At 46.0% G+C, this 18321-nt stretch overlaps 1 protein-coding gene across 1 annotated transcript in view; it reads right to left on the minus strand.

The window, feature by feature from the left end:
• The window catches only part of LOC137311396 (E3 ubiquitin/ISG15 ligase TRIM25-like), a 36125-nt gene that overhangs the window by 16443 nt on the left and 1361 nt on the right, over window positions 1–18321 (minus strand). Inside the window, exons 2-3 of the mRNA XM_067978639.1 lie at window positions 13612–13707; window positions 12695–12925 (exon numbers count right to left, since the gene is read on the minus strand). Coding sequence (XP_067834740.1) covers window positions 12695–12925; window positions 13612–13707 — 327 coding nt within the window. The remainder of the gene's footprint in view (window positions 1–12694; window positions 12926–13611; window positions 13708–18321) is intronic.

Raw genomic sequence — 18321 nt, forward strand, 5'->3', positions numbered from 1 at the left:
CCTTGATGTCAAGGGCAGTCACTCTCACCTCACCTCTGGAATTCAGCTCTTCTGTCCATGTTTGGACCAAGGACCTTATCTACCTGCTTGCCACCTTCGGGGTTCTGTGGACACGCACTCCAAGGTCCCTCACTTCCTCTATACCTTTCAGTATCCTTCCATTTATTGTGTATTCCCTTGCCTTGTTTGCCCCTCCCCAAATGCATTACCTCACACTTCTCTGGATTGAATTCCAATTGCCTCTTTTCTGCCCACCTGACCAATCCATTGATATCTTCCTGCAGTCCACAGCTTTCCTCCTCACTATCAGCCACATGGCCAATTTTTGTGTTATCTGCAAACTTCTTAATCAAGCCCCCTACATTTAAGTCCAAATCATTAATATATATCACAAAAAGCAAGGGACCTTGCACTGAGCCCTGCGGAACCCCACTGGAAATAGCCATTCATCACAAAAACACCCGTCGAGCATTACCCTTTGCTTCCTGCCACTGAGCCAATTTTGGATCCAACTTGCCACTCTCCCTTGGATCCCATGGGCTTGTACTTTTTTGACCAGTCTGCCACGTGGGACCTTGTCTAAAATCCATGTAGACTACATCAGTCGCATTACCCTCATCGACCCTCCTAGTTACCTCCTCAAAAAATTCAATCAAGTTAGTCAGACACTATCACCATTGCCCTCACTGTTTACTACATTTTCATACTACATTTTCAAACTTAGCATCATCTGCAAACTTTGAAATTACACCCTCTATACCCAAGTCCAAGTCATTAATATATATTGAAAAGATCAGTGGTCCTAATACAGACCCCTGGGGAACACCACTGTATATTTCCCTCCAGTCTGAAAAACAACTGTTCACCACTACTCTCTGCTTTCTGTCTTCTGTCCTTTAGCCAATTTCGTATCCATGCTGCTACTGTCCCTTTTATCCCATGGGCTTCAATTTTGCTAATAAGTCTATTGTCTGGGATTCTATCATATGCCTTCTGTAAGTCCATATACATAACATCAACCGCACAACCCTCATTAAATCTTTCCATTATTTAAAATCATAGAATCATCGTATGATACAGAACAGAAAGAGGCCATTCAGCCCATCGTGCCTGTGCCGGCTCTTTGGTAGAGCTATCCAATTAGTCCCACTCCCCTGATCTTTCCCCCATAGCCCTATAAGTTTTTCCCCTTCAAGTATTTATCCAATTCCCTTTTGAAAGTTATTATTGAATCTGCTTCCACCGCCCTTTCAGGCAGCGCATTCCAGATCAGAACAACTCACTGTGTAAAAAAATATTCTTCTCAACTCCCCTCTGGTTTTTTTGCCAATTACCTTAAATCTGCGTCCTCTGGTTACCGACCGTCCTGCTCTTGGAAACAATTTCTGATTATTTACTCGATCAAAACCCCTTCATGACATTGAACACCTCTATTGAATCTCCCCTTGACCTTCTCTGCTCTGAGGAGAACAATCCCAGCTTCTCCAGTCTCTCCACATAACTGAAGTCCCTCATCCCTGGTCCCACTCTAGTAATTCTCCTCTGCATCCTCTCGAAGGCTTTGACATCCTTCCAAAAGTGCAGTGCCCAGAATTCGACACAATACTCCAGCTGGGGCCTATCCAGCCATTTATAAAGGTTTAACATAACTTCCTTGCTTTTGTTCTCTATGCCTCTAGTCATAAAGCCAAGGATCCCATATGCTTTTTTAAACAGCCTTTTCAACTTGTCATGCCACCTTTAAGGATTTATCGACATACACCCCCAGGTCTCTCTGTTCATGCACCCTCTTTAAAACTATACCATTTAGTTTGTATTGCCTCTCCTCATTCATTCTGAGATAGATAGTTTTTTGGCAACCGAAGGTATTAAGGGATATGGGCTAAAGGCAGGTATATGGAGTTAGATCACAGATCAGCCATGATCTTATCAAATGGTGGAGCAGGCACGAGGGGCAGAATGGCCTACTCCTGTTCCTATGTTCCTACCTAAATGCATCACTTCACATTTCTCTGCGTTAAATTTCATCTGCCATATGTCTGCCCATTTCACCAGTCTGTCTATGTCCTCCTGAAGTCTGTTACTATCCTCCTCACTGTTTACTACATTTCCAAGTTTCATGTCATCTGTAAACTATGAAATTATGCTCCGTATACTCAAGTCCAGGTCATTAATGTATATCAAAAAGAGCAGTGGTCCTAACACTGAGCCCTGGGGAACACCACAGTATTCTGCGGCGAGTGACTCACCTCCTGACTCCCCAAAGCCTTTCCACCATCTACAAGGCACAAGTCAGGAGTGTGATGGAATACTCTCCACTTGCTTGGATGAGTGCAGCTCCAACAGCACTCAAGAAGCTCGACACCATTCAAGATAAAGCAGCCCGCTTGATTGGCACCCCATCCACCACCCTAAACATTCACTCCCTTCACCACCGGTGCACAGTGGCTGCAATGTGTACCATCCACAGGATGCACTGCAGCAACTCGCCAAGGCTTCTTCGATAGCACCTCCCAAACCCGCGACCTCTACCGCCTAGAAGGACAAGAGCAGCAGGTACATGGGAACAACACCACCTGCACGTTCCCCTCCAAGTCACACACCATCCCGACTTGGAAATATATCGCCGTTTCTTCATTGTCGCTGGGTCAAAATCCTGGAACTCCCTTCCTAACAGCACTGTGGGAGAATCGTCACCACACGGACTGCAGCGGTTCAAGAAGGCAGCTCACCACCACCTTCTCAAGGGCAATTAGGGATGGGCAATAAATGTCGGCCTCGCCAGCGACACCCACATCCCATGAACGAATAAAAAAAATACTTCCCTCCAGTCTGAAAACAACCGTTCACCACTACTCTCTGCTTTCTGTCTCTGAGCATATTTCGTGTCCACGCTGCCACTGTCCTTTTAATCCCATGGGCTTCAATTTTGCTAACAAGTTTTCATCGAAGAATTCAATCAAGTTAGTCAGACAAAATTTGCCTTTAATAAATCTGTGTTGTCTGTCGTTTATTATCCCATTTTCTTCCAAGTGACAATTAATTTTGTCTCGGATTATTGTCTCTTAAAAATTTCCCCATCACTGATGTTAGGCTGACTGGCCTGTAACCGGGTTTATCCCTCTCCCCTTTTTTCGAACAGAGGTGTAACAGCGATAATCATGGGTGATTTTAATCTACATATAGATTGGAAGAATCTGATTGGCAACGGTAGCCTGGAAGATGATTTCACCGAGTGCTTTCGGGACAGTTTCTTAGAGCAGCACGTTCTAGAGCCAACCAGAGGGCAGGCTATTCTAGATCTGGTAATGTGTAATGAGACAGGATAAATTAATGATCTCATCGTAAAGGAGCCTCTAGGTAGCAGTGATCACAATATGATTGAATTTCACATTCAGTTTGAGGGAGAGAAGAGTAAGTCTAAGACTAGTGTTTTAAACTTAAATGAGGGCAATTATGAGGGCATGAAGGCAGAGCTGGCTAAAGTGAACTGGGGAATTAGGTTAAGGGATAGGTCAGTAGAGATGCAGTGGCTGACATTTATAAGAACATAAGAAATAGGAGCAGGAGTAGGCCAATCGGCCCCTCGAGCCTGCTCCGCCATTCAATAAGATCATGGCTGATCTGATCCTAACCTCAAATCTAAATTCATGTCCAATTTCCTGCCCGCTCCCCGTAACCCCTAATTCCCTTTACTTCGAGCAAACTGTCTATTTCTGTTTTAAATTTATTTAATGATGTAGCTTCCACAGCTTCCTGGGGCACAGACCTACTACCCTCTGAGTGAAGAAGTTTCTCCTCATCTCAGTTTTGAAAGAGCAGCCCCTTATTCTATGATTATGCCCCCTAGTTCTAGTTTCACCCATCCTTGGGAACATCCTTACTGCATCCACCCGATCAAGCCCCTTCACAATCTTATATGTTTCAATAAGATCGCCTCTCATTCTTCTGAACTCCAATAAGTAGAGTCCCAATCTACTCAACCTCTCCTCATATGTCCGCCCCCTCATCCCCGGGATTAACCGAGTGAACCTTCTTTGTACTGCCTCGAGAGCAAGTATGTCTTTTCTTAAGTATGGACATCAAAACTGTATGCAGTATTCCAGGTGCGGTCTTACCAATACCTTATATAACTGCAGCAATACCTCCCTGTTTTTATATTCTATCCCCCTAGCAATAAAAGCCAACATTCCGTTGGCTTTCTTGATCACCTGCTGCACCTGCATACTAACTTTTTGATTTTCTTGCACTCGGACCCCCAGATCCCTTTGTACTGCAGTACTTTCCAGTTTCACGCCATTAAGATAATAACTTGCTCTCTGATTTTTGTTGCCAAAGTGTATAACATCACATTTTCCAATATTGTATTGCATCTGCCAAATCTCCGCCCACTCACCCAGCCTGTCTATATCCCCCTGTAGGTTTTTTATGTCCTCCTCACTCTCTACTTTCCCTCCCATCTTTGTATCATCTGCAAACTTTGATATGTTACACTCGGTCCCCTTCTCCAAATCGTTAATATAGATTGTAAAGAGTTGGGGAACCAGCACCGACCCCTGCGGAACACCACTGGCTACTGGTTGCCAGTCCGAGAATGAACCATTTATCCCAACTCTCTGCTTCCTGTTAGATAACCAATCCTCCATCCATGCCAGAATATTACCCCCAATCCAGTGATTCTTTATCTTGAGCAATAATTTTTTATGTGGGATATTTCATAACACTCAGCAAAGATACATTCCAGTCAGAAAGAAAGACTCTAGGGGAAGGACGTCCCATCCGTGGCTAACTAAGGAAGTTAAAGATAGTATCAAATTGAAAGAAAAAGCATACAATTCCACAAAGATTAGTGGCAGGTCAGAAGATTGGACAGAATATAAAAAACAGCAAAGAATGACTAAAAGAATAAGGAGGGAGAAATTAGAGTACAAGAGAAAGCTAGCTAGAAATATAAAAACAGATAGTCAGAGTTTCTACAGGTATTTAAAAAGGAAAAGAGTAAGTAAAGTGAGCGTTGGTCCTCTAGAGAGTGAGTCTGGGGAATTAATAATGGAGAATTCACTCGGTTAATCCCGGGGATGAGGGGGTGGACATACGAGGAGAGGTTGAGTAGATTGGGACTCTACTCATTGGAGTTCAGAAGAATGAGAGGCGATCTTATTGGAACATATAAGATTGTGAAGGGGCTTGATCGGGTGGATGCGGTAAGGATGTTCCCAAGGATGGGTGAAACTAGAACTAGGGGGCATAATCTTAGAATAAGGGCTGCTCTTTCAAAACTGAGATGAGGAGAAACTTCTTCACTCAGAGGGTAGTAGGTCTGTGGAATTTGCTGCCCCAGGAAGCTGTGGAAGCTACATCATTAAATAAATTTAAAACAGAAATAGACAGTTTCCTAGAAGTAAAGGGAATTAGGGGTTACGGGGAGCAGGCAGGAAATTGGACATGAATTTAAATTTGAGGTTAGGATCAGATCAGCCATGATCTTATTGAATGGCGGAGCAGGCTCGAGGGGCCGATTGGCCTACTCCTGCTCCTATTTCTTATGTTCTTATTAGAATAAAGAAATGGCGGATGAATTGAACAGATATTTTGTGTCCGTCTTCACTGTAGAGGATACAAATAACATGCCAGAAATAATTGTGAATCAAGAGGTGAAAGGGAGGGAGGAACTTAAAACATTTACAATCACCAGGGAAAGGGTTATGAAAAAAATTAGAACTAAAAGCTGACAAGTCCCCAGATCCTGACGGACTTCATCCTAGGATCTTAAAAGAAGTGGCTGCAGAGATAGTAGATGCATTGGTATTAATTTTCCAAAATTCCCTACATTCTGGAAGATAGTGAATCAGATTGGAAAATAGCGAATATAACTCCTCTATTCAAGAAAGGAGGGAGACAGAAAGCAGGAAACTACAGGCCAGTTAGCTTAACATATGTCATAGGGAAAATGCTGGAATCTATTATCAAGGAGGTTATAGCAGGGCACTTAGAAAATCTCAATGCAATCAGGCAGAGTCAACATGGCTTTGTGAAAGGGAAACTGTGTTTGAGTTCTTTGAGGAAGTAACAAGCAACCTGGATAAAGGGGATCCTGTGGATGTGGTGTACTTGGATTTCCAGAAGGCTTTTGACAAGGTGCCACATCAAAGGTTACCACACAAAATAAGAGCTGATGGTGTAGGGGGTAACATATTAGCATGGATAAAGGATTGGTTAGCTAACAGGAAACAGAGAGTAGGCATAAATGGGTCATTTTCAGGTTGGCAAGATGTAACGAGTGGAGTGCCACAGGGATCAGTGCTTGGGCCTCAACTATTTACAATCTATATCAATGACTTGGATGAAGGGACCGAATGTATGGTTGCTAAATTTGCTGATGACACAAAGGTAGGTAGGAAAGTAAGTTGTGAAGAGGACATAAGGAATCTGCAAAGGGATACAGATAGTATAAGTGAGTGGGCAAAAATTTGGCAGATGGAGTGTAAAGTGGGAAAATATGAACTTGTCCACTTTGGCAGGAGGAATAGAAAAGCAGTATGTTATTTAAATGGAGAGAGATTTCAGAACTCTGAGGTACAGAGGGATCTGGGTGTCCTAGTACATGAATCACAAAAAGTTAGTATGCAGGTACAGCAAGTGATTAGGAAGGCAAATGGAATGTTGTCATTTATTGCAAGGGGAATAGAATATAAAAGTAGATGTTTTGCTACAATTGTACGGGACATTAGTGAGACCACATCTGGAATACTGTGTGCAGCTTTGGTCTCCTTATTTAAGAAAGGATATAATTGCTTTGGAGGCGGTTCAGAGAAGGTTCACTCGACTGATTCCTGGGATGAGGGGGTTATCTTATGAGGAAAGATTGGACAAGTTGTTCTGCTTTTCTATTCTTCCTACCAAATTGGATTATTTCACATTTCCCCACATTATACTCCACCTGTCACCGTCTCGCCCATTCACTTAACCTGTCTATATCCATTTGCAGCCTCTTTGCCTCCTCCTCACAGCTTACTTTCCCACCTATCTTTGTATCGTCAGCAAACTTGGATACATTACATTCGGTCCCTTCATCTTCGTCATTGATACATATTGTAAACAGCTGAGGCCCAAGCACTGATCCTTGCGGCACCCCACTAGTTATAACCTGTCAACCCGAAAATGACCCGTTTATTCCTACTCTCTGTTTTCTGTCCGTTAACCAATCCTCTATCTATGCAAATATATTGCCCCCAATCCCATGAGCCCTTACCTTCTGTAGCAACCTTTTCTGTGGCACCTTATCGAATGCCTTTTGAAAATCCAAATATACGACATCCACTGGTTCCCCTTTATCTACCCTGCTCGATACACACTAAAAAAGCTCTAATAGATTTGTCAAACACAATTCCCCTTTCATAAAACCGTGCTGACTCTGCCTGATCATATTACGATTTTCTAAGTGCCCTGTTACTACGTCCTTAATAACAGATTCTAGGATTTTCTCCACCACTGATGTCAGGCTAACTGGCCTATAGGTCCCTGTTTACTCTCTCTCTTCTACCTTGAATACGGGGTTACATTTGCCACCTTCCAATCAACAGGTACCGTTCTAGAATCTAGGGAATTCTGGAAGATCAAAACCAATGCATCCACTATCTCTGCAGCCGCCTCTTTTAAAACCCCACGATGTTGGCCATCAGGTCCAGGGGATTTGTCGGCTTTTAGTCCCATTAATTTCTCTTTAATAATCTTAATTACTTTAAATTCCTCACTCTCATTTGCCCCTTGGTTCCCCACTATTTCCGGTATGTTTTTGTCTCTTCAACGGTGAGGACAGATACAAAATATTAGTTTAAAGTCTCTGCCATTTCCTTATTCTCCATTATAATTTCTCCTGTCTCTGCCTCTAAGGGACCCACATTTACTTTCACTAATTTCTTCCTTTTTACATACTTGTAGAAGCTCTTACAATCTGTTTTTATATTTCTTGCTAGTTTACTCTCATTCAATTTTCTCCCTCTATCAATTTCTTGGTCATCCCTTGCTGATATTTAAACCCTCCCAAATCCTCAGACTTACTGGTCTTTCTGGATTAGAAAAAGTCAACATGGATTTATGAAAGGGAAATCTTGTTTGACAAACCTACTGGAGTTTTTTTGAGGATGTAACTGGTAGAATAGATAGGGGAGAACCAGTGGGTGTGGTATATTTGGATTTTCAGAAGGCCTTTGATAAAGTCCCACATAAGAGGTTCATGTGCAAAATTAAAGCACAAGGGATTGGGGGTAATATACTGGTATGGATTGAGAATTGGTTAAAAAGACAGGAAACAGAGTCGGAATAAATGGGGATTTTCAGAGTGGCAGGCAGTGACTAGTGGGGTACCGCAGGGATCAGTGCTTGGGCCCCAGCTATTCACACTATATATCAATGATTTGGATGAGGGAACCAAATGTAATATTTCCAAGTTTGCTGACGACACAAAACTGGGTGGGATTGAGAGTTGTGAGGAGGATGCAAAGAGGCTTCAAGGCGATTTAGACAAGTTGAGTGAGTGGGCAAATGCATGGTAGATGCAGTATGACATGGATAAATGTGAAGTTACCCATTTCGGAAGGAAAAACAGAAAGGCAGAGTATTATTTCAGTGGTGATAGATTGGGAAATGTTGATGTACAAAAGGGATCTGGGTTTCCTTGCAGACCAGTCAATGAAAGCAAACATGCAGGTGCTGCAAGCAGTTAGGAAGGCAAATGGGATGTTGGTCTTCATTGCAAGAGGATTTGAGTACAGGAGCAAGGATGTCTTATTGCAGTTATACAGGGCCTTGGTGAGACCACGCCCGGAGTATTGTGTGCAGTTTTGGTCTCCTCACCTAAAGAAAGGATATACTTGCCATAGAGAGTGTGCAGCGAAGGTTCACCAGACTGATTCCTGGGATGGCAGGACTGTTGTATGATGAGAGGTTGGATCGACTAGGCCTGTATTCACTCGAGTTTAGAAGAATGAGAGGGGATGTCATTGAAACGTATAAAATTCTGACATCGCTAGACAGACTGGACGCAGGGAGGATGTTTCCCCTGTCTGAGGGGTCCAGACCGTGGGGTCACAGTCTCAGGATACGGGGTAGGACATTTAGGACTGAGATGAGGAGAAATTTCTTTACTCAGAGGGTTGTGAACCTGTGGAATTCTCTACCCCAGAAGGCTGTGGAGGCCAAGTCACTGAATATATTTAAGGAGCTAGATAGATGTCTAGACACAAAAGGCATCAAGGGGTATGGGGAGAGAGCGGGACTATGGTTTTGAGATAGAGGATCAGCCATGATCATATTGAATGGTGGAGCAGGCTCGAAGGGCCGAATGGCCTGCTCCTGCTCCTACTCCTATTGTCCATGTTTCTGTGTTTACACTTGAAAAGTTTATAAAAGACTTTGGGCTCGAATTTAGCAGGCCTGCGGGTTCCCAGCGGGTGGTCCTCCGGGAGCGTCGAAAACGCGGACGGCGAAATTAGTGGGTTGCCCACGCGATCGTAGCAGGCAACCCACTAATAGGAATCAATTACCTGCTCCTCCGGGGTCCACGGCGCTGGCCTGCGCGTCGGTCGGGCTGCGCATGCGCAGTACGATCTGTCAGCTGGAGGCTCTCTAGTTAAAGGGGCAGTCCTCCACTGACAGATGCTGCAACCAATGGAACAAATTGCAGCATGGAACAGCCCAGGGGGAAGGCTGCTCCCAGTTTAATGATGCCTCACCCCAGGTATCATCAGATGGGGTGAGGAGGAGGGGGAGGACACAGATCTTCCCCCCGGCGGGCGGGAGGAAGCGGCCTGCCTCTGCCACCAAGAAGGCCTGGCTCGAGGTGGCAGAGGGGGTCACCTGCGCCACCAACATATGGCCCACCTGCATACAGTGCAGGAGGCGCTGCAATGACCGCAGTAGGTCAGCCGCAGTGAGAACATGAAGTCTTTCCCCTACACTCCGTCTGCCACAACACTGCCCCCACCCCACATCTCCTTCGGCACCGCCAACACTATTCTGTCACATCACCCTTCATACCCACTCAAACCCCATCCTCATCTTACCTCCACCTACTCACCTCGCCAGTACTCATCCTGCCACTAACACGCAACCCAATCCTCATACAATCTCATTGCTCCATCCCATACTCACCCTCCCGTGCATCTCCCTCACGGCCAGCCTCACTCAACCTGCCACCACCTGTGCTGCAGCCACAGGGCATGCGTCACATATGTGCAGTAGGCAGCGTAAGGCAAACGTGTCGTCAGCATGAAGGGGGTGCACAAGGGTCTCTGAGGGTTTGTCATGGGTGTTACCTATATTGAATTTCAGAGCAACAAACAGCACACATTATATTGATACCACCACTGCCATGTCTCCGCGAATCCTGTCCGTTGTGTCCAATAATGGCCGCTCCTGGGTATCACTATGAGGACCCACCACTGATGCCACCCATCGTGTTACTGCAGAGTAGGTGCAGGTGTATTTGCAGGGCTCGTCCGCGCAGACGACTGAGACATCGGCGGTGTAGCCGGCTGCACCCTGGAAGGATGCGGAGGAGGTGTGGAGGGCAGTGGTGACTTTGCCAGCGACAGGTAAGCAGTTGGTGCTGGGGCCAGCCAGGAGCAGCTCGGCATGAAAGAGGCTGCAGATCTCCACGACTACATGTCGAGCGAATCTGCGCCTCCCTGTGCACTGCTGTTTGGAGAGCTCCGGGGAGCTGCGCCTCGGTCTGTGGACCCTGTGGCGAGGGTAGTGCCCTCTGCGATGCGTCTCTCCCTGCGGTAGCCCTCCCTCCTGCTGTGCAGGTGGGCGTGCTACAACACCGTGTTGGGGGGATCCACGTCTCTGCAGCGGACGAGTGGACTGCGAGGCTGCTGGTGCTGGTCATGCTGTTCGTCCTCCGAGGGTGTCCACACACCACCCATCTGGCAGGTGTTGGTCTGAGGGGTTGTGCAGGGTAGGTGGGTGGTTCCTCGGACTGGGGCTGCGGTTTCGTGTCGGTCTGTCCTCTGGCTTGGCAGGGGGTGGTGGAGGGCAGGGGTTGCCCTATGTGACGCGGTGGCCTCCTGCGTGGGTGAGGGCTCTCCCCCGTGGAGCGCACCTTGGCACCTGCCACAGGCTGCTGGCTGCAACACGCCTGGTTGAGGAGGGACTGTTTCCCCCAGTGTGGGAAACTCACTGCCTTGAACCTAAAATCCCACACTTCCTCTTTTGACAGCTGCTTCAGCTCATTAACTGACCACAACGAGCAAGGTAAGTACTCTCAAGTGGAACCCCGCTGGCTTTAATTGCCTGCGGGATTCCCACCAGCGGGGCTTGCGCGCGCAGCCCCGCACGTCAGCGCGGTACCCGGAAGTGGCCGGGATTTCGTCGCGATCCGGTCACGTGACCGGATATCGGGATTTTCGGGGCCACCCCGCTGGGAACCCGCCGGAAACATGATCCCAAAATCGAGCCCTTTGTGTTACCCGCTAATCTTTTCTCATACATTATCTTTGCCCCTTTCATTTCCTTTTTCAGTTCTCCTCTGCACTCTCTGTATTCTGCTTGATTCTCGACTGAGATTACTGTCTATTTTGAACCTGACATTTATCATAAGCCTCCTTTTTCTGTTTCATTTTAATCTCTATTTCTTTAATCATCCAGGGAGCTCTAGCTTTGGATGCCCTTCCTTTCCCCCTCACAGGAATGTCTCTAGTCTGTACCTGAACTATCTCCTCTTTGAAGGCCTCCCATTGCTCATTTACTGCTTTACCTGACAATCTTTGTTTCCAATCCACCTGGGCCAGATCCCTTTTCAACTCACAGAAATTAGCCCTCCTCCAGTTGAGTATTTTTACATTTGATTGTTTCTTGTCCTCTTCCATTACTTTCTAAACCTAATGATATTGTGATCACTGTTTCCCAAATGCTCCCCCACTGAAACATGCTCCACTTGCCCCACTTCATTCCCCAGAACTAGATCCAGCACTGCTTCCTTCCTCGTTGGGCTGGAAACAAATTGAAGAAAGTTCTCCTGAACACATTTGGGGAATGCCTCCCCCTCTTTGCCCTTTACTCTGTTTTTTCCCCAGTCTATATTCGGATAATTGAACTCCCCCATTATCACGATTCGATTGTTTATACAACAAACCAATCAACACCCAATGAAACCAAACAGTGAATTTGGGATTGAGAGTAAAGAGTTCAGTGTATAACAGTAGGTGGGGCCAGTCACAGGAATGGGGAATAATCCAACATTTCACTGCACTCCATCCTGGGGCAGCACCAACACTCCTGGGGCAGGGCTGAGGGGGCAGCACCAACACTCCTGGGGCAGGGCTGAGGGGGCAGCACCAACACTCCTGGGGCAGGGCTGAGGGGGCAGCACCAACACTCCTGGGGCAGGGCTGAGGGGGCAGCACCAACACTCCTGGGGCAGGGCTGAGGGGGCAGCTCCAACACTCCTGGGGCAGGGCTGAGGGGGCAGCACCAACACTCCTGGGGCAGGGCTGAGGGGGCAGCACCAACACCCCTAGGGCAGGGCTGAGGGGGCAGCACCAACACTCCTGGGGCAGGGCTGAGGGGGCAGCACCAACACTCCTGGGGCAGGGCTGAGGGGGCAGCACCAACACCCCTGGGGCAGGGCTGAGGGGGCAGCACCAACACTCCCCATTCCCCAGACATGACCCTGTTTATATTGAAGATGTACCTGAATAAAGGAGAGAGGGTCCCTCTGTAGCAGACTCTGGTATTCTCCATCTATTAATGTCATCTGTTCCATCCTCTTGTTTAATGCTTCAGAACAGCTTCTAATCTGTGAGAGAGCTCGGAGCCCCTCCTCATCGATCAGTTTCAGTGCGTATTCTTCATCTTCTTCCAGCTGTCTCCTCCAGTCAGAGTAGCTCTTCGATAGCTTTCCTTTCAGCTCATTGTTTCGTGTCTGAAACCCAAACCAACTCTCATTACAAACGGCCCTTCCACACAGCTCTTACCCTGAGCACACGGCACTTTCCAGGGACGGGACAGTTTGTTTCGATCACTACTCGATCACCCGTTAAAGATAGACAATCAGTGGGGGGTGTCTACTGGGAGAGAAAACAGAGTTTAACGAGTGTTGCCTTGAGTTTAAAAGAAAGTGCACTGTATTTAGACTGTGTATGGCACTGCCACCTGGTCCATCCACACCTGGAGTGATGGGTCCAGTTTTGGTGCCCACACCTGGTGAAGGAGATCAAGACTCTGGAGAGGACGGTGGCCAGAATGACACGTAGTCTGATGGATTTAATTCTGAGGATCGTCTCCAAGAGGGAGGGTCATTTAGAGAAAGGCAGGCCGAGAGGGACAGGATTGAGGTTTTTAAAATGATCGAGGGATTATTGGACTCACTGGTTGGGTGAGGTATTGAGATGGATCGGGATGGTAGGACCAGAGGGTCTTTGTATAAAATCCATAGGCACAGAGTTAGGTTAGACACCAGAGTCCTCGATCTCTGGAACAGACTCCCTGAACATGTGGGGGGTTTGGAGTCACTCCCACCCTTTAAAAGGGAGCTGGGGAGGAATTTCCCAGAGTTTTTCTTGAATTGGCTGCAGAGTCCAGAGAAAATCCAGTTCCACTTTTCCCTACCTTTATTTCAGCTTCTGATCTCTCCAAGTCTCGCTGTTTGCTGGAACAATTCTGCTGGACTCCCCGAAGCCTCTCGATTTCTCTCTCCAATTCTTCCTGTAAAGGCAATTGGAAAGTTTTCAAAAGGGATTCAAACTGGGATTTGAAGGGGAAATGATTCCGTTCCAGGAGTGACCCCACTGGGTGTGGATAGAAAGTGGTTTGGGGGATTCTCAGTGTCTGGGCCCTGAGCAGAAATATTCCCTTCTGTGGCTCTCAGTAAAGAGGCGCTCCCTGCCCTGTATAAACTGAGTGACCACACACACCGGCTTCTTTTCACACTGACACACCGTGTGCTGCATTTTCACACGGACTCAGCTCCTCCATTTCCAGGAATCAGCCGAGGGGAAAGGGAGACAGACTCAGTCACACCAGCATTTCTCAAACACCAATTCCCTCTTGTTGTGAGAAACAGTTTCTCCCCCCAGCCCCTGAGTCACCCCCCGTGGGTGTCCCTCACTCCCCCCACCGGTGATGGTCCTCTCCCTGATGGTCAGATGGCAGAATACCCCAGTGTTACACAGGGCTCCAACATGCTCTGCTCTACAGCCCTATACCATGGAGTGCCAGTTCTCACAGGTGCCCAAACAGTGAATTACTGAGCTCCACAATGTCCTCACCAGGAGGGGCTGAGTGTGGGTGAGGGGCAGTCACCCTGGGTCACTCTCACACCCCTCCCACTGCCCACCCTGTGTTCTCAGACAGACTGTAAGAGAAAGGTGAGGGAGCAAATCTGACTGACAAAAAACAACTAGCAGTAAACATAGAAAATAGGAGCAAGAGTCGGCCATTCAGCCATTCAAAATGATCATGGCTGATCGTCTAACTCAGTACCCTGTTCCCGCTTTTTCCCCATATCCCTTGATCCCTTTAGCATTAAGAAATATATCTATCTCCTTCTTGAATACATCTAATGACTTGGCCTCCACTGCCTTCTGTGGTAGAAAATTCCACAGGTTCACCACTCTCTGAGTGAAGAAATTTCTCCTCATCTCGGTTCCAAATGGCATACCCCGTATCCTGAGACTGCGACCCCTGGTTCTGGACTCCCCAACCATCAGGAACATCCTCCCTGTATCTAGTCTGCCTAGTCCTGTTAGAATTTTAGATGTTTCGATCAGATTGCCTCTCATTCTTCTAAACTCTCGCGAATATAGGCCGAGTCGACCCCATCTCTCCTCATAGGTCAGTCATAGGAACATAGGAAGAGGAGTAGGCCATTCAGCCCCTCGTGCCTGCTCCGCCATTTGATAAGATCATGGCTGATCTGTGATCTAACTCCATATACCTGCCTTTGGCCCATATCCCTTAATACCTTTGGTTGCCAAAAAGCTATCTATCTCAGATTTAAGTTTAGCAATTGAGCTGGTATCAATTGACGTTTGCGGAAGAGAGTTCCAAACTTCTACCACCCTTTGTGTGTAGAAATGTTTTCTAATCTCACTCCTGAAAGGTCTGGCTCTAATTTTTAGACTGTGCCCCCTACTCCTTGAATCCCCAACCAGCGGAAATAGTTTCTCTCTATCCACCTTATCCATTCCCCTTAATATCTCAAACTTTGATCAGATCACTCCTTGACCTTCGAAACTCTGGAGAATACAACCCCAATTTGTGTAATCTTTCCTCGTAACTTAACCCTTGAAGTCCAGGTATCATTCTAGTAAACCTACGCTGCACTCCCTCCAAGGCCAATATGTCCTTCCGAAGGTGCGGTGCCCAGAACTGCTCACAGTACTCCAGATGTGGTCTAACCAGGGTTTTCTTTTGTTGCAGCATAACCTCTGCCCCCTTGTACTCCAGTCCTCTTGATATAAAGGCCAGCATTCCATTAGCCTTATTGATTATTTTCTGCACCTGTTCATGACACTTCAATGATCGATGTACCTGAACCCCTAAGTCCCTTTGGACATCCACTGTTTTTAACTTTTTACCATTTAGAAAGTACCCTGTTCTATCCTTTCTTGATCCAAAGTGGATGACCTCACATTTGTCTACATTGAATTCCATTTGCCACAGTTTTGCCCATTCACCTAATCTATCAATATCCCTTTGTAATTTTATGTTTTCATCTACACTGCTTACAATGCCACCAATCTTTGTGTCATCTGCAAACTTAGATATGAGACTTTCTATGCCTTCATCTAAGTCGTTAATAAATATTGTGAATAATTGAGGCCCCGAGGCAGATCCCTGCGGGACTCCACTAATCACATCCTGCCAATGTGAATACTTACCCATTATCCCTACTCTCTGTTGCCTTTCGCTCAACCAATTTCCTAACCAAGTCCGTACTTTTCCCTCGATTCCATGGGCTTCTATCTTAGCTAACAGTCTCTTATGTGGGACCTTATCAAATGCCTTCTGGAAGTCCATATAAATAACATCCATTGACATTCCCCTGACCACTACTTTAGTCACCTCTTCAAAAAATTCAATCAGATTTGTCAGGCATGACCTGCCTTTCACAAATCAATGCTGGCTCTCCCTGCCATCCCAGGAATCAGTCTGGTAAACCTTTGTTGCACTCCCTCCATGGCAAGGACATCCTTCCTCAGATAAGGAGACCAAAACTGCACACAATACTCCAGATGTGGTCTCACGAAGGCCCTGTATAACTGCAGTAAGACATCCCACTCCTGTACTCAAATCCTGTTTCAATGAAGGCCAACATACCATTCGCCTTCCTAACTGCTTGCTGCACCTGAATGCTCGCTTTCAGCGTCTGGGGTACAAGGACACCCAGGTCTCGTTGCACCTCCCCTTTTCCCAATCTATCACCATTCAGTTTTTACAACCAAAGTGGATAACCTCACATTTATCCACACTATATTGCATCTGCCATGTTCTTGCCCACTCACCCAACTTGTCTAAATCACATTGGAGCCTCTTTGCATCCTCCTCACAGCTCACATTCCACCCCAGCTTTGTGTCGTCTGCAAACTTGGAAATGTTACATTTAGTTCCCTCATCCAAATCATTGATATATATTGTGAATAGCTGGGGCCCAAGCACTGATCCCTGCGGTACCCACTAGTCACTGCCTGCCACCCGGAAAAAGACCCGTTTATTCCTACTCTCTGTTTCCTGTCCATCAACCAATTCTCAATCCATGCCAGTACATTCCCCCCAATCCCATCTGCTTTAATTTTGCACACTAACCTCTTATGTGGGACCTTATCAAAAGCTTTCTGAAAATCCAAGTACACCACATCCACTGGTTCTCCCCTATCTATTCTACTCGTTACATCCTCAAAAAACTCCAGTAGATTTGTTAAGCATGATTTCCCTTTCATAAACCCATGCTGACTTTGTCCAATCCTGTTAATGCCCTCCAAGTGTTCTGTTATCACATCTTTTATAATAGACTAGTATTTTCCCCACTACTGATGTTAGGCTAACTGGTCTGTAGTTCCCTGTTTTTTGTCTGCCTCCTTTTTTAAATAGTGGGGTTACATTTGCCACCCTTCAATCTGGAGGAACTGTTCCAGAATCTATAGAATTTGGGAAGATGATCACCAATGCATCCACTATTTCAAGGGCCACTTCCTTTACTATTCTGGGATGTAGATTATCAGGCCCTGGCGATTTGTCAGCCTTTAGCCCCATTAATTTCCCTAGCACTATTTTTTTTACTAATACTGGTTTCCTTCAGTTCCTCCCTCACTAGACCCTTGGTTCCCTAACATTTCTGGGAGGTTATTTGTGTCCTCCTTTGTGAAGACAGAACCAAAGTATGTGTTTAATTGTTCTGCCATTTCTTTGTTCCCCATTATAATTTCCCCCATTTCTGACTGTAAGGGACCTACATTTGTCTTCACCAATCTTTTTCTCTTGACATATTTATAGAAGCTTTTACAGTCAGTTTTTATGTTTCCTGCTAGTTTACTCTCATACTCGATTTTTCCCCTCTTAATCAATCTCTTTGTCCTCCTTTGCTGAATTCTGAACTGTTACCAATCCTTAGGCTTGCCGCTTTTTCTGGCAATTTTATATGCCTCCTCTTTGGATCCAATACTATCCCTAATTTCTTTTGTAAGCCATGGTTGAGCCACCTTTCCTGTTTTATTTTTGCACCAGACAGGAATGAATAATTGTTGTAATTCCTGCACATGTTCTTTAAATATTCGCCATTGTCTATCCACCGACATCCCTTTTAGTAAAGTTCCCCAATCTGTCATAACCAACTTATACCTCATACTTTCGTAATTTCCTTTATTTAGATTCAGGACCCTAATTTTGGATTCAACTACTTCACGCTCCATCTTAATGAGGAATTATCATGTTGTGGTTGCTCTTCCCTAAGGGACCCTGCACAACAAGATTGTTAATTAATCCTTTCTCATTGCACAATATCCAATCTAGGATCGCCTGTTCTCTAGTTGGTTCCTCAATGTATTGGTCTACAAAACCATCACGTGCACACTCCAGGAATTCCTCCCCCACAGTATTATTGCTCATTTTGTTTGACCAATCTATATGTAAATTCAAGTCACCCATGATTATAGTTGTACCCTTCTTGCATGCATCTCTAATTTCCTGTTTAATGCCTTCTCCACTATTGTTTGGGGGCCTATAGACAACCCCCACCAACATTTTCTGCCCCTTGGTGTTTCTTCGCTCCACCCATACAGATTCCACATTGTGATTTTCCAAGCCAATATCCTTCCTCAC

This window comes from Heptranchias perlo, unplaced genomic scaffold (genome assembly GCF_035084215.1).
Source record: "Heptranchias perlo isolate sHepPer1 unplaced genomic scaffold, sHepPer1.hap1 HAP1_SCAFFOLD_334, whole genome shotgun sequence".
Lineage (NCBI taxonomy): Eukaryota > Metazoa > Chordata > Chondrichthyes > Hexanchiformes > Hexanchidae > Heptranchias > Heptranchias perlo.